The sequence below is a fragment of the Rhincodon typus genome, chromosome 29 (assembly GCF_021869965.1).
Source record: "Rhincodon typus isolate 14 chromosome 29, sRhiTyp1.1, whole genome shotgun sequence".
Taxonomy (NCBI): domain Eukaryota; kingdom Metazoa; phylum Chordata; class Chondrichthyes; order Orectolobiformes; family Rhincodontidae; genus Rhincodon; species Rhincodon typus.
In genome coordinates, this window is record NC_063360.1 from 29,532,051 (window position 1) to 29,543,995 (window position 11,945).

At 44.2% G+C, this 11,945-nt stretch overlaps 1 protein-coding gene across 1 annotated transcript in view; it reads right to left on the minus strand.

The window, feature by feature from the left end:
- apc2 (APC regulator of WNT signaling pathway 2) overlaps positions 1-11,945 on the minus strand; it is a 204,468-nt gene that overhangs the window by 110,589 nt on the left and 81,934 nt on the right. Inside the window, 1 exon segment of the mRNA XM_048614260.1 lies at positions 1,917-2,075. Coding sequence (XP_048470217.1) covers positions 1,917-2,075 — 159 coding nt within the window.

Genomic DNA, 11,945 nt, shown 5'->3' on the forward strand with positions numbered 1-11,945 from the left:
TGTGGGGGAGAGGTTGGAGTGGGTGAGAGGGGTGGAGAGGTTGAGGCGATTGATGTCTCGACGGCAGTTGGAGATGAAGAGGTCGGGGGAGGGTAGGAGGCCTTGGGGTGGTGTCCAGGAGGAGGGGGTGTGTTGAAAGCGGGAGAAGGGGTCAGTAGAGGGAGGGTTAGGTTCACGGTTGAAGAAGTAAGCGTGGAGGCGGAGGCGGCGGAAAAACTGCTCTATGTCCAAGCGTGAGCGGTATTCGTTGATCTGTGGGTGGAGGGGGACAAAGGTGAGCCCTTTACTGAGGACTGACCGTTCGTCCTCAGTAAGGGGTAGGTCTGGGGGGATGGTGAAGACTCGGCAGGGCTGGGTGCTGCTGTCTCCTCTGGAGCTGCTGGCTATGGAGGCTGTGGGCGGAGTTGCATCGGCGTCGGCTGTGGGCGAAGCGGCGTCAGAGGTAGGAGGAGCGGGGTAGGCAGCGGCAGGAGCGGTGAGGGTGGTCGCGACTTCAGTGTCGGTGGCAACGGCAGCGATGGTGTTTACTGTCCCGGAAGTGGGGAACCCGGCGGTGGCGGATGTGACGTCATCTGTGGGTTCTCCGGTCATGGCCTCATGGCCAATGGCGGCAGACGCATTGTGGGGAAGTTTCAAAATCTCCCCTCCCCCTACCGCATCCCAAAACCAGTCCAGCTCGTCCCTGCCTCCCTAACCTGTTCTTCCTCCCACCTATCCCCTCCTCCCACCTCAAGCCGCACCTCCATCTCCTACCGACCAACCTCATCCCACCCCCTTGACCTGTCCGTCCTCCCTGGACTGACCTATCCCCTTCCTAACTTCCCACCTACACTCACCTTTACTGGCCCCATCCCCGCCTCTTCGACCTGTTTGTTTCCTCTCCACCTATCCTCTCCTCTGTCCATCTTCTATCCGCCTCCCACTCTCTCCCTATTTATTTCAGAACCCCCTTCCCCTCCCCCTTTTCTGATGAAGGGTCTAGGCCCGAAACGTCAGCCTTTCTGCTCCTTTGATGCTGCTTGGCCTGCTGTGTTCATCCAGCCCTGCACCTTGTTGTCTCGGATTCTCCAGCATCTGCAGTTCCTACTATCTCTGGCCACAGATTAATGCAAGTTCAGGAAAACAATATGGAATAAGCTATCAAAATTAGCATTTTCTTCTAAAGCTATTGAAAATCAGTCAACTGATTCAGGTGTCAAGAAACTCATGTATAGTCATAGAGATGTACAGCACGAATTCCCACAGTGTGGAAAGAGGCCATTTGGCTCATCGAGTCTTTACTGACCCTCTGAAGAGCATCACATCCAGAACCAGCCCCCTGCCCTATCCCCAAAACTCCAGATTAACCATGGCTAACCCATCTGGCCTGCAAATCCCCGGACAGTACAGACAATTTAGCATGGCCAATCTACCTAATGTACATCTTTGCATTGTGGGAGGAAACCGGAGCACTCGGAGGAAACCCACACAGACACGGGGAGAATGTGCAAACTCCACACAGACAGTGACCCAAGGCTGGAATTGAACTGGGGTCCCTGGTGCTGTGAGGCAGCTGTGCTAACCACTGTACAACCGAGCTGCAATAATTGGAAATAATTTCTTAAATTCCCAGGACTGTGACAAAGGAAACGATTATGAGAATCTTTGTTGATCTGAAACAATTGCCCTACTTTAGCCTGTATGATACAATTGCCTCTGAGCATGATTACATTAACAGGCTTCCTCTGTATAACCTATCGACAGAATCATGAACTGGGAATATTTGCAGGAATTACACAATTTGTTCACTTGTTTCTTCAAAACCAATGGTCTGAATGGATTTAAATGGATTTGGCTCTGCTTTTCAACATGCAGCTAAGTTAATCGTCAAGCAAAAACCTTCAGCTTAACCCAGGGACAAATAACAGAATCCTCACCTTCATATCCAAGGTCTCTGTCTCCAGTTTCGATAGGTGACAGGAGTTGTTCTCCAACTCTCGTCGTAGGTGAGAGTTCTCCTTTCTAAGTGCCTCAACCTGCCTCACCAGATGATCGTAGGAAGATGTAGTCCCAGACATCCTGAGCTCTTCCAACACCTACACAAGAAAAACACATCAACATTAATTTCACCCAGACCTGCAAAAAAACCACCTCAGCCGCAAAGCTCCAGTACCAACCCAGATCCAGAATTCACGGGACCTCCTGCATTTCACGAAGGTTAAGAAGGCACAATAGCACCTCTTCTTCCTCAGGAGGCTAAGGAAATGCAGCATGTCCATAAGGACCATCACCAACTTTTACAGATGCTCTTTAGAAAACATTCTATCTGGGTGCATCATGGCTTGGTACGGCAACTGCTCTGCCTAGAATCATAAGAAACCATAGACAGTTGTGAACACAGCACAGACCATTACACAAGCCAACCTCCCATCCAGGAACTCCATTTACACTTCTCGTTGCCGTGCAAAGGCAGCCAACATCATCAAAGACCCTTCCCACCCTGGTTATATTCTCTACCAACTCTTCCATCAGGCCGAAGCTTAAACACATGTACCAACAGGTTCAAAAACAGCTTCTTCACCTCTGTTATCACACTGCCGAATGGACCTGTCTAACTTCAAAGCTAATGTTGATCTTGCTTTTGTGCACCCCTTGTGCAGCCATAACCTTGTATGCCTCGCTCTGTTTAAACACCTATGATCTATATATCCTTATATGTTATGATCTGCCTATACTGCACGTAAAACAAAATTTTTCACTGTACTTAGGTCCATGTGACAACAATAAATCAAATCAAATCACGTGTCCCAACAGTGCCTACTACAAAACTCAGGCACTGCCAGGATGTTTGGAACCCCCTGCTCCAGAAGGTGGGTCTTCTCCTTGCGAGCGGTGGGATTCTCACTGTGAAGTTGCATAGCCAAGCTGCAAACCCTCCTTCCTCCCATAATGTTACACCCAACATTTCATTGATAAAACTTCAGAACCTCTCAACTCCTGCCTGTCCCTAAGACGTGGGAAAGACACACTGACACAATCAAACAACTGAGTGTGAGTTCTGAAGAAGGACCATGTTCAACTCGAAACGTTAACTTTTGTCTCCACAAATGCTGCTAGACCTGCTGAGTATTTCTAGCATTTCTGTTTCTGCTTCAGATTCCCAGCGGTTGCTGTATTTTGTTTTTACTTAATTGAAAGCACAGTCTCTTGCTGAAAGGTGGCAAAAACTCTGCCTGGACTTTGCTGGAAATTTTTTTGTATTGCATTCCTATTGCCAACATCTCTTGCCATAACCACACAGAAGTAATGAGTGCAGTGGATTTAAGAAAAGACACTCTTCAGCAAGTAATGCATAGAATAGCCTATGAAACAGCCCAATCTCCGACTTTATAAAACTCACAAATAATACAAAATGATTGAGAGTTCAATGAATTCAATCAGACAATATGCAATCTATGGAGTTTAATAGAAAATGCAGCATGTGGGTGAAACATTTATTTATATTCTATAAAGAAAGGAGGCACCATTTTGCAATGTATTGTAATTATTTGTGTGCTTGTGCAATCTATTTCTTATTTTATATTTTATTTGTCCATAGCTATGTCATAAATTGTGACTACCTTGTTTTAAATTGCATCAGAATCACAGTCCAGTACCAGCCACGATGATCATTATTAATGAACAAGTCTTCTACTTATTTATTTCATTTTGTCTGGCTTTTACTTTTACAACATTTTCTGTTCATTTATTTCAGACTTCCCACATTTCTAAAAATATATTTTGCTATTAACTAAGGAGAAAGGGGTGGGAAACCTGCCTAAAGAGGAAAATAGAAAGAAAATCTTTAAAACTTGTGTATGCCTAGGTTACATAAGCAAGCTATTAAGAGTGTTTGGGCCAGACCACTATAGCAGATGTGTCTCTCGCAGCTATAATGAGTTGCAAACTGCTATCATCGGCATTTTTGCAGTTATCTTAGAAGCTACACAATTTAGTAAACAGATCTCCATTCTACGTGATGGAAATGATGCTGGTGTTCATCAAGCTCCGTTCTTAGTTGTCTTGAGGAAACCCGATAATACACAGACAGCTGATGCTCAAACCAGGGTGTTTTTGCCTAAAATTCATTCTTATATTTCAGCATCGCTAACAAGGTCAATATTAATTGCACATTTCCAGTTTTACACTGAACGGCTTGTGTGATAACTCCGTCAAGGCCCATGGGGAATCACTAATTAATGTCCTCACGGACCTGGTTGAGTATGAGTTCCCTTGGTAACAGGCAATGGCCTGCCCACCTGGAACTCATCACCTGAGCCCTTGACTGTGGCAGAGTGATAATGTCCATACCCCTGGATGAGAAGGTTTAGGTTCGAGTGCCACCTGTTCCAGAGGTGTGTAATAAGATCTCTGGTCAGGTCGGTTAGAAAAATAGATGAAATTTTTTTAAAAAACCCAAGTCTGAAAAAAGTATTGTGGTGCAGTGGTAGTGTCCCAAGCCCCGGACAAATCCCACCTGCTCCAGATGTGTATAATCTCTGAACAGGTTGATTAGGAAAATAGATTAAACAAAAAAAAATTAAAAATTTAATAGAGCAAACCCATGACCCCTCCTTCACTTGCATTGTCCATAATGGGCTTTGCATGTAAATTTCTAATCGACTACATGGGAGATTTACTGGTGGTGGGTAATAGTTAAAAACAAAAAAAAACAGACCCATGGGCCCTTGTGGCACAGTGGTAGTGTCCTCACTTCTGTGTCAGGAAGCCTACGTTCAAGTTCCAAACGTTCTAGAAGCGTGTCATTACAAATCTAAAATCACAGCACTCAATAAGATACATAAATCAGACCCATGTGATTTGGTGGCAGGAAAGACGTTCGGTTGTGTACGTGATAACACTTCAAGATATTAAAACACACAAATAAACCAGACTCAGAGGCCTCTTGTGGTGCAGTGGTAGCGTCTCTGCCTCTGAACCAGGGGTCCGGCTTTCAAGTCCCTCCCATTCAGAGGTGTTTAATAACATCTCTTAACAGATTGATTAGGAGAAAAAGAAAGATAAAGCAGACCCAAACACGGGTGAATTACTGGTGGTGGTCAATGGTTTAAAAAAAATGTCACGGCGATGTGATGGTGGGAAAGCTGTTCAGTTATGTTTAATAGAAATATAGAAAAGAAAGAGACCCAAGGTCTCTTGTGGTGCAGGGTAGTGTCCCTACCTCAGGGCCAGAAGGCTTAGGTTCAAGTCCCACCTGCTCCAGAAATGTTTAATACCATCTCTGAACAGGTTGATTAGAAAATACTTTATAAAGCAGAACCAGCCCCCTTCCTGCTCTCTCCACCCCTCCCTCACCTTTGATGGCTTGCATTGCCAATAATGGGCTTTGCCTGTAAGTATCCAATTGTCTGCACATAACAAGGTGTAGAGCTGGATGATCACAGCATCAGAGGAGCACAGTTGTAGTACTGGTGGCAGTTAATAGTTTTAAAAAAAAAAGTCATGGTGATTAAATAGTGAAAGAAAACATGCAGGTTGGTGTGATTACACATCGGGATATAAAAAAAACGCAGACCCAGCAGTGATTTGGTGGTGGGAAATTCATTCGGTTGTGTGTAAGAACACTTCCGGATATAAAAGAAAGCAGACCCAGGCTGCTCTGTGTCTCTTCCTGTAACTAGCATCTCAGAACACCGGGGCTGACATGTTCCGTCATGTTAATGTCGATGACTACAATGAGAATAGCTATATTGGCGAGGAGGAAGGAGGCAAGAACTAGCTGGGACCTGACGAAGCTAAGGTGGATACATACATCAGGCAAGATTATCTGAATGCTGCTCTCCAAACAACACTGAAAAAATCCCCAAATTAACACGAAGATCCAAGCTGTTAAGAACTGAGCAGAAAAAAATCACTGATATTTAGTGATGGAGAAAAGAAATTTGGTTGAGTGTGACAGCCTTTTCAGATATGAAAAAGAAGGCCCAGTTTCAAAGGCTACGTCTTCCAGGAGGTATGTAATAACATCTCTGAACAGGCTGATTTCAAAAAGATAAAGCAGACCCAGTCCACTTTGATTTAACCACCTTTGCCTCTCCCTCACCTTTGATTATTGCATCGCTCTTAACAGGCTTTGCACCCACATTATTCAATTGGAAGCATGTGCTGTTTACTGGTGTTGGTGGTTAATAGATGGGAAAAAAAACCAAGATGATTTGGTGATGGAGGAAAAGCACTGGTCAGTTGTGTGTGATAACACTTCTGGACATGAAACAAAATAAATCAGACCAAGGATGGTGGGGGTTCTTGTGGTGCAGTGGTAGTGTCCCTGTCTTTGAGCCAGACAGGCTTAGGGTCAAGTCCCACCTGCTTCAGAGGTGTGTGATAACATCTCTGAACAGATTGATTAGGAAAATATCTAAAGCAGACCCAGAACTGTCTGACCCTGTCTGGCACTAATCTATGTACGCCACCAGTAGTGGCTCAATTTTGGTGTTCAACAATAAATACCTTCCTTTCCAGTCAGGTTTCCTGAGCTATTACAGTTTGCCAAACCACTTTGTCAATACTGAAGAGCCAATCACACTTGTGAAGGACTGGAGTCACATGGAGGTGAGACCAGGTAAAGACAGGAGGTTCACTTCCCTAAAGGACATGAGTGAATGAGTTGGGATTTTCCAACAATCCAATTAATAGTTGCTCTAAATGATACTGCTTCTATTTAATTTGCATATTTTTTCCCAGCTGAATTCTAATTCTAATTCTAATTCTATCTGTCATGATAGAATAATGAACTTGCATTCTCTTGAATAATCAATTCAGCTTTCTGGGTTACTGGTCTAATAACCACACCACAATACCAGATTAGTTTGAATAAAGCAGGTTACTATTGATCAAAAATATGCCATGTTTTAGAAATTGTTATTGACAGAAAAATTTGTTTTCATGTAGCGTGTTGTGTGTCACCAAACCAGCTCAGAATGCATCAGACAGCCCAGAAGGACTTTGAAGGGCAAGCACCATTGTAATGTTGAAACATGCAGTAATTGTCAATGTGCAACAAGATACTATTAATGCAATGGCCTAGATGGTGTTCCAGAGTTTGTGAGCCGAGATAGAGCAGGAATCGTCGCTTCACCCAATTATCAATGTACATATGGACTTTATCATTCAGTGTTCACAGGGTATGTCATTATTGCTGTACTGAAATCATCAGCTTGCAACTGTACTTGGAACCTGTAGCTTTCCTGCAATTTTCCCATTTTATTTCCTTTCACAAATGAAAAAACAAGCTCTTGACATTCTGGCACTAACCGCTAAGAACCAGGATCTGAGCTACACTGGACAGATGAGTTAACACAGTGTAGAGCTGGAGGGACACAGCAGGCCAGGGAGCATCAGAGGAGCAGGAAAGCTGACATTTCAGGTCGGGACTCTCCAGCTCCACATTGTGTTATCTCTAACTCCAGCATCGGCAGTTTTTACTATCTCTGAACAGGTGTGTGTTAAGTCATAGCCATAGCCATATAAGTAACAACAGGCTAATTTTCCCCAACAATAATAGGTCAGTTATTATCTTCCAGCATCACAAGAGGAATTAAATTCTCACTTTATAATTTCAATGTTGACCAAACATGACTGAAGATGAGTAAACCAGATTTAATTTCAAAACCGACATAAAAATATGGGAAGGTCTCTTGTGAAGGAGAACAAATCCTTTGCTCAGCACAGATTTCCCTTAGGCCCAATGAATCATGATGCTCAAGGTGATTGCTTGACTGACAGAATAACTCTGGTGTGCACTCATTGCCACAGCAACTGTTAATAAGAAACAGAACATAGTCACTAATCAAGAGAAAATAAAACTCCCAAATGAAAATGCAATGACCATATTTTGTTTATATTTACTGGGAGCACTTGCATATAACTCAGACGTTGTCCCAAAGCCACCTCGTTTGCGCATATAGAGAAGTTGTGAATGTTATTGGTGGGTGGTTCATCATTAGGAAATGAGCTAGGAAACTGAAATGTTCCTCACAGTCCCATTGATTGTGTTCCCCAGATGTGTGTAAATCATATTATATTCAGTGAAAGCCTGTTTGCAAGGTCCCCACATGATACAGAAGAGAAAGGAAGAACTGTTATTTGTACAGGGCCTTCCACAATGTCAGGACATCTGAGAGTACTTTCCAATCGATGAGGTACTTTTGAAGTGTAATCACAAGTAATATTCAGTTAAAATAACAGCCAAACTTGTCCCAAAAGTACAATGGTAGTAATGGTGCCTGGTCAGATTTTCCTGATGTCCAAACACCTCTGGAGCCATGTGGAAGTGACAGGCAGGATGTGATTTCACAATTCCCATCCCATTCCTGGTGCCAGCAATTTTTGCCAAAGCGGACTTATTTTGCAGGTACACACTTACGACCCTGCACTCCTGCTCTGGCCCACTCCCATTGCATGAGCACGAATCTCATAGTCCGCACAGTTTTCCTGGAGGTGTACAAGTTTCACCATGTCTTGTGGTTCGTGGTTCCTCAGAAGTGTCGTGAACCATAATCCAAATTTTGTAAACTTTTGAAAGGTAAGTTCAAACCATTTCTTCCAGCTGGCGCCATGGCAGATGGGTACATGAGTGCCCAATACCCAGGGCTCCAGGGGGACCTGTGTACTCAGGTCGGGAGTGGGCCCAATGTGCCCATGTTGGAGGCTAGGGGCAGGACCCAGGGGTACAGACCAGGAGCAGTCACGGGGGGAACCATGTTCTGTCACTGCCATTGTTTCCTGCCACTCCAAATGGCCCCTATACCAACCCAATGATGACTCATGCCCCCAACCACTCCTCGTGGTTCTCTGTGCTCTCCATGCCAACTCAATGACAGCTGATGCCCCTTCTGTGCCCATTCATTCACTATGCACCATACACATAGATGGCATCTAACAGGTGTCAGCCTCTAAATAAACCTCACCGACCTGCAGGGCGCATCTGCACTGGTAACTCTCATTGTAATGCTGCAACAAGCACACTGTGTGCTCAGGGACGTGCTCCCAATTGTGAACTGAACTAGGCTACCCCTCCAGCCTGTTCACTTGCTGTCACAGCCATCATATGCTATGAGTCTGCCTGGGTGCTTACAGAATCCCTGCCTTGCATTGTCTTGTTTTACCTTTTTGCACTTTGCCCCCTCAAATAAATTTGCCAGTCTTGCAATATTGTTGAGCAACGAAGTGCTGACACAAACCCAGGAAGTTAGTCAGCAATCCTCAGTCAAGTCAATGTGTGCCATAGCGTGAATTGTGGCGAAATCCCTTGAGAAGTTCAGCGAGACCTACCTCAATGTCAGTATCTTTGGTCTGGGGTCCTGGTGAAACAAGTCAAGGATAGCTTCCGATACCAATCCAAGAGCTTAGAACACAGTGAATCAGCAGGTTCGGGCAGGCGTGGGACAGATACATTCCAGATAAGGGATGTGAAACCGAATTTCGGGCAGTACACTACCTGGCTTTACTCTTTCTGCCCTATTGTAGGCTGTTTTCCTCCTGGAATGCAACAGAATTGGCTTTGAAAGGAGATGAAAGTGCGTGGCATAGTTATTTATTTTGGTTCAGGTGGGCAAGTGCACAAGTGAGTGAGTGACAGCACAGGAGGGTTAATAGCATTGGGGTGTTGGTGAGAGCAATTGAAAGATGTTGCAGGCAACAGTGAGAGTGATAGAGCATGAACCTTTGTGGGAGGTGGGAACAATAGGCGAGATAGAGTGTGAGATAGCAGAGAGATGATGGTGGCACTAATGCTGCCTACAGTGGCATTCCACCAGATCACAGAGAGTGCTTTAAACCAGGAGGCAACCTCAGGCCAGGCCGACAAGGCTTGGAATCCATGATTGTCACTGCTGGTCCTGGGGGAACAGGAAGTCCCATATGTGCATTGCCGCATCCAGCTGGACCTCCATGTCCCTGTTAGCAAATCGAGGCACCATGTCTCTTTTGTCTGGGACAAAAGTCACAAACCATCCGAGGAAACTGCCTGACAGGCTGACAGTGCTCATCTGGGTGCACAATGGCCTTTAAAAGATTGTGCCTGCACTAGAGGTACCAGCAAATTCTCTTACGTCTAGGCAGCTGGGAATGGCACATGGGCACAGGGCTGGGGTAGGTATTTAATGAGGACAGTTCGGTAAGAACTGGAGATAAAGCTCACTGGGCCTCACGCCAACAAACAACTACAAAAGAATCAACACAACTCTCACTTAACAAAAAAGCGTAAAATTCAACAAAAGTGTTCGGAAATCTCAGAGAACGGGGACAGCTGAGTACAGGGTCAATCAACAGGGCTACAGAATGGTTTTCTGAACACAGCATTAGGTAGGAAGCATTGAAGGAAGAAGTATCCTGCCGACACTGTTTGTAGAATTACTGCCGTAGAGTTTTGCTTCACTGACTCTAATTTATCTCCTGCGGAAAGGGCTGTTTCTTGTAGATTTCCTTTGTGTATAGAAACATTGCTGACAAAGTCGGTATTGTACAGTGAGAGACCATTAGCAGGAACATTAGAGGACAAACCAGAGAAAGGTGAGGGAATACAGCCAGAAAAACATAAATGGAATACTGTTAGAAAGGAATCACTGATTTCGAACGCAACCGAGGGAAAACAAAACAGAATTTTAGGAGAAGCAAGGGGTTATTTTTGACATTGGGAAATCTTAAATTTCTGCTGATTTTAAATTTCATTGAAGTCCATGTAGATTTTGATTTTGTTTCACCTAGCTTATCAGAGCACGTGAACCTCTGGTTAGGTTGTTCCCCTGCATGTCAACCACTGCAACAGTTAGTTCAGTATAATTAACCTCTACCACCAGCGAGAAGGAGTATAAAATCTTTTGCTCCAGTAACCCTGCTGCTAAGTTTCTGAGTATGGATATTGAAAAACAATAAGATCCATCTCAGTTGTGATGCCTTCCACAGTTGATAGAGTGTGAACACCCATTGCCGACAGGCTCAGAAACAAAGACTAGCCACTTGGGTGAGGTACAGGAGGATTGATTCTGGCTGTGCGAGACAACTACGTGGCAGTAATGTTACTGGCCTTGTAATCCAGAGGTTTGAACTAATGCTCTGATGACATAGGTTCAAGTCCCACAATGCAAGGCGATGATATGTAAATTCAATAAATGAATAACTTAGCAATAGAAAAGATAACAGTAACTGGATTGTTAAATAAACCCATTTGGTTCACTCACATCTATGAGGGAAGAAAATTGACGAATGTGATTCCATACAATATTGTTGACACCTAAGTGTTGTCTGAACTGACCTTTGCCCTCTAACTAAAACCAGATGACCCACCTGGCATCAACCTACGTCCCAGAAATGACAAAAAAAAAAAAGAGTACCCCGCACTGCAGGAAAAACTTACACCACCGAACATAGGAACATCATCACCAGCAAGATCCCCTCCAAGCCACTCACCATCTGACTGGGAAATATTTCACCGTTCCTTCACTGTTGCTGGGTCAAAATCCTAGAATTCCCTCCTTAATGGCATTGTGGATCTACCTACAGCACACGGACTGCAGCAGTTCAAGAAAGCAGCTCACCATCAACTTCTCAAGAGCAACTAGGGGTGAGCAATAAATGATGGCCTAGCCAGCAATGCCCACATCCCACAAGTGAAAAAAAACAGTTTTTGTATTTAATGAGGACAGTTGGGTAAGAAATGGAAATAAATCTCAAGAAAGCAACTCACCACCACGTTCCTAAGGTTGCTTTTGCCAGTGCATTCACAACTCTGAGTCAATACCTTCAAGGTATGAGGAGAGAAATGCTTCCAGATAATTATCTGTGTGAACTAATTTATTTCCAGCCTTAATTATTTTCCCAATTAGAGTTACTACACTGAACAAGCCAGTGGTTATGTGACTCATTATTCAAACTATGTAAATAGAGATAGTGAGATAACAAGGTGT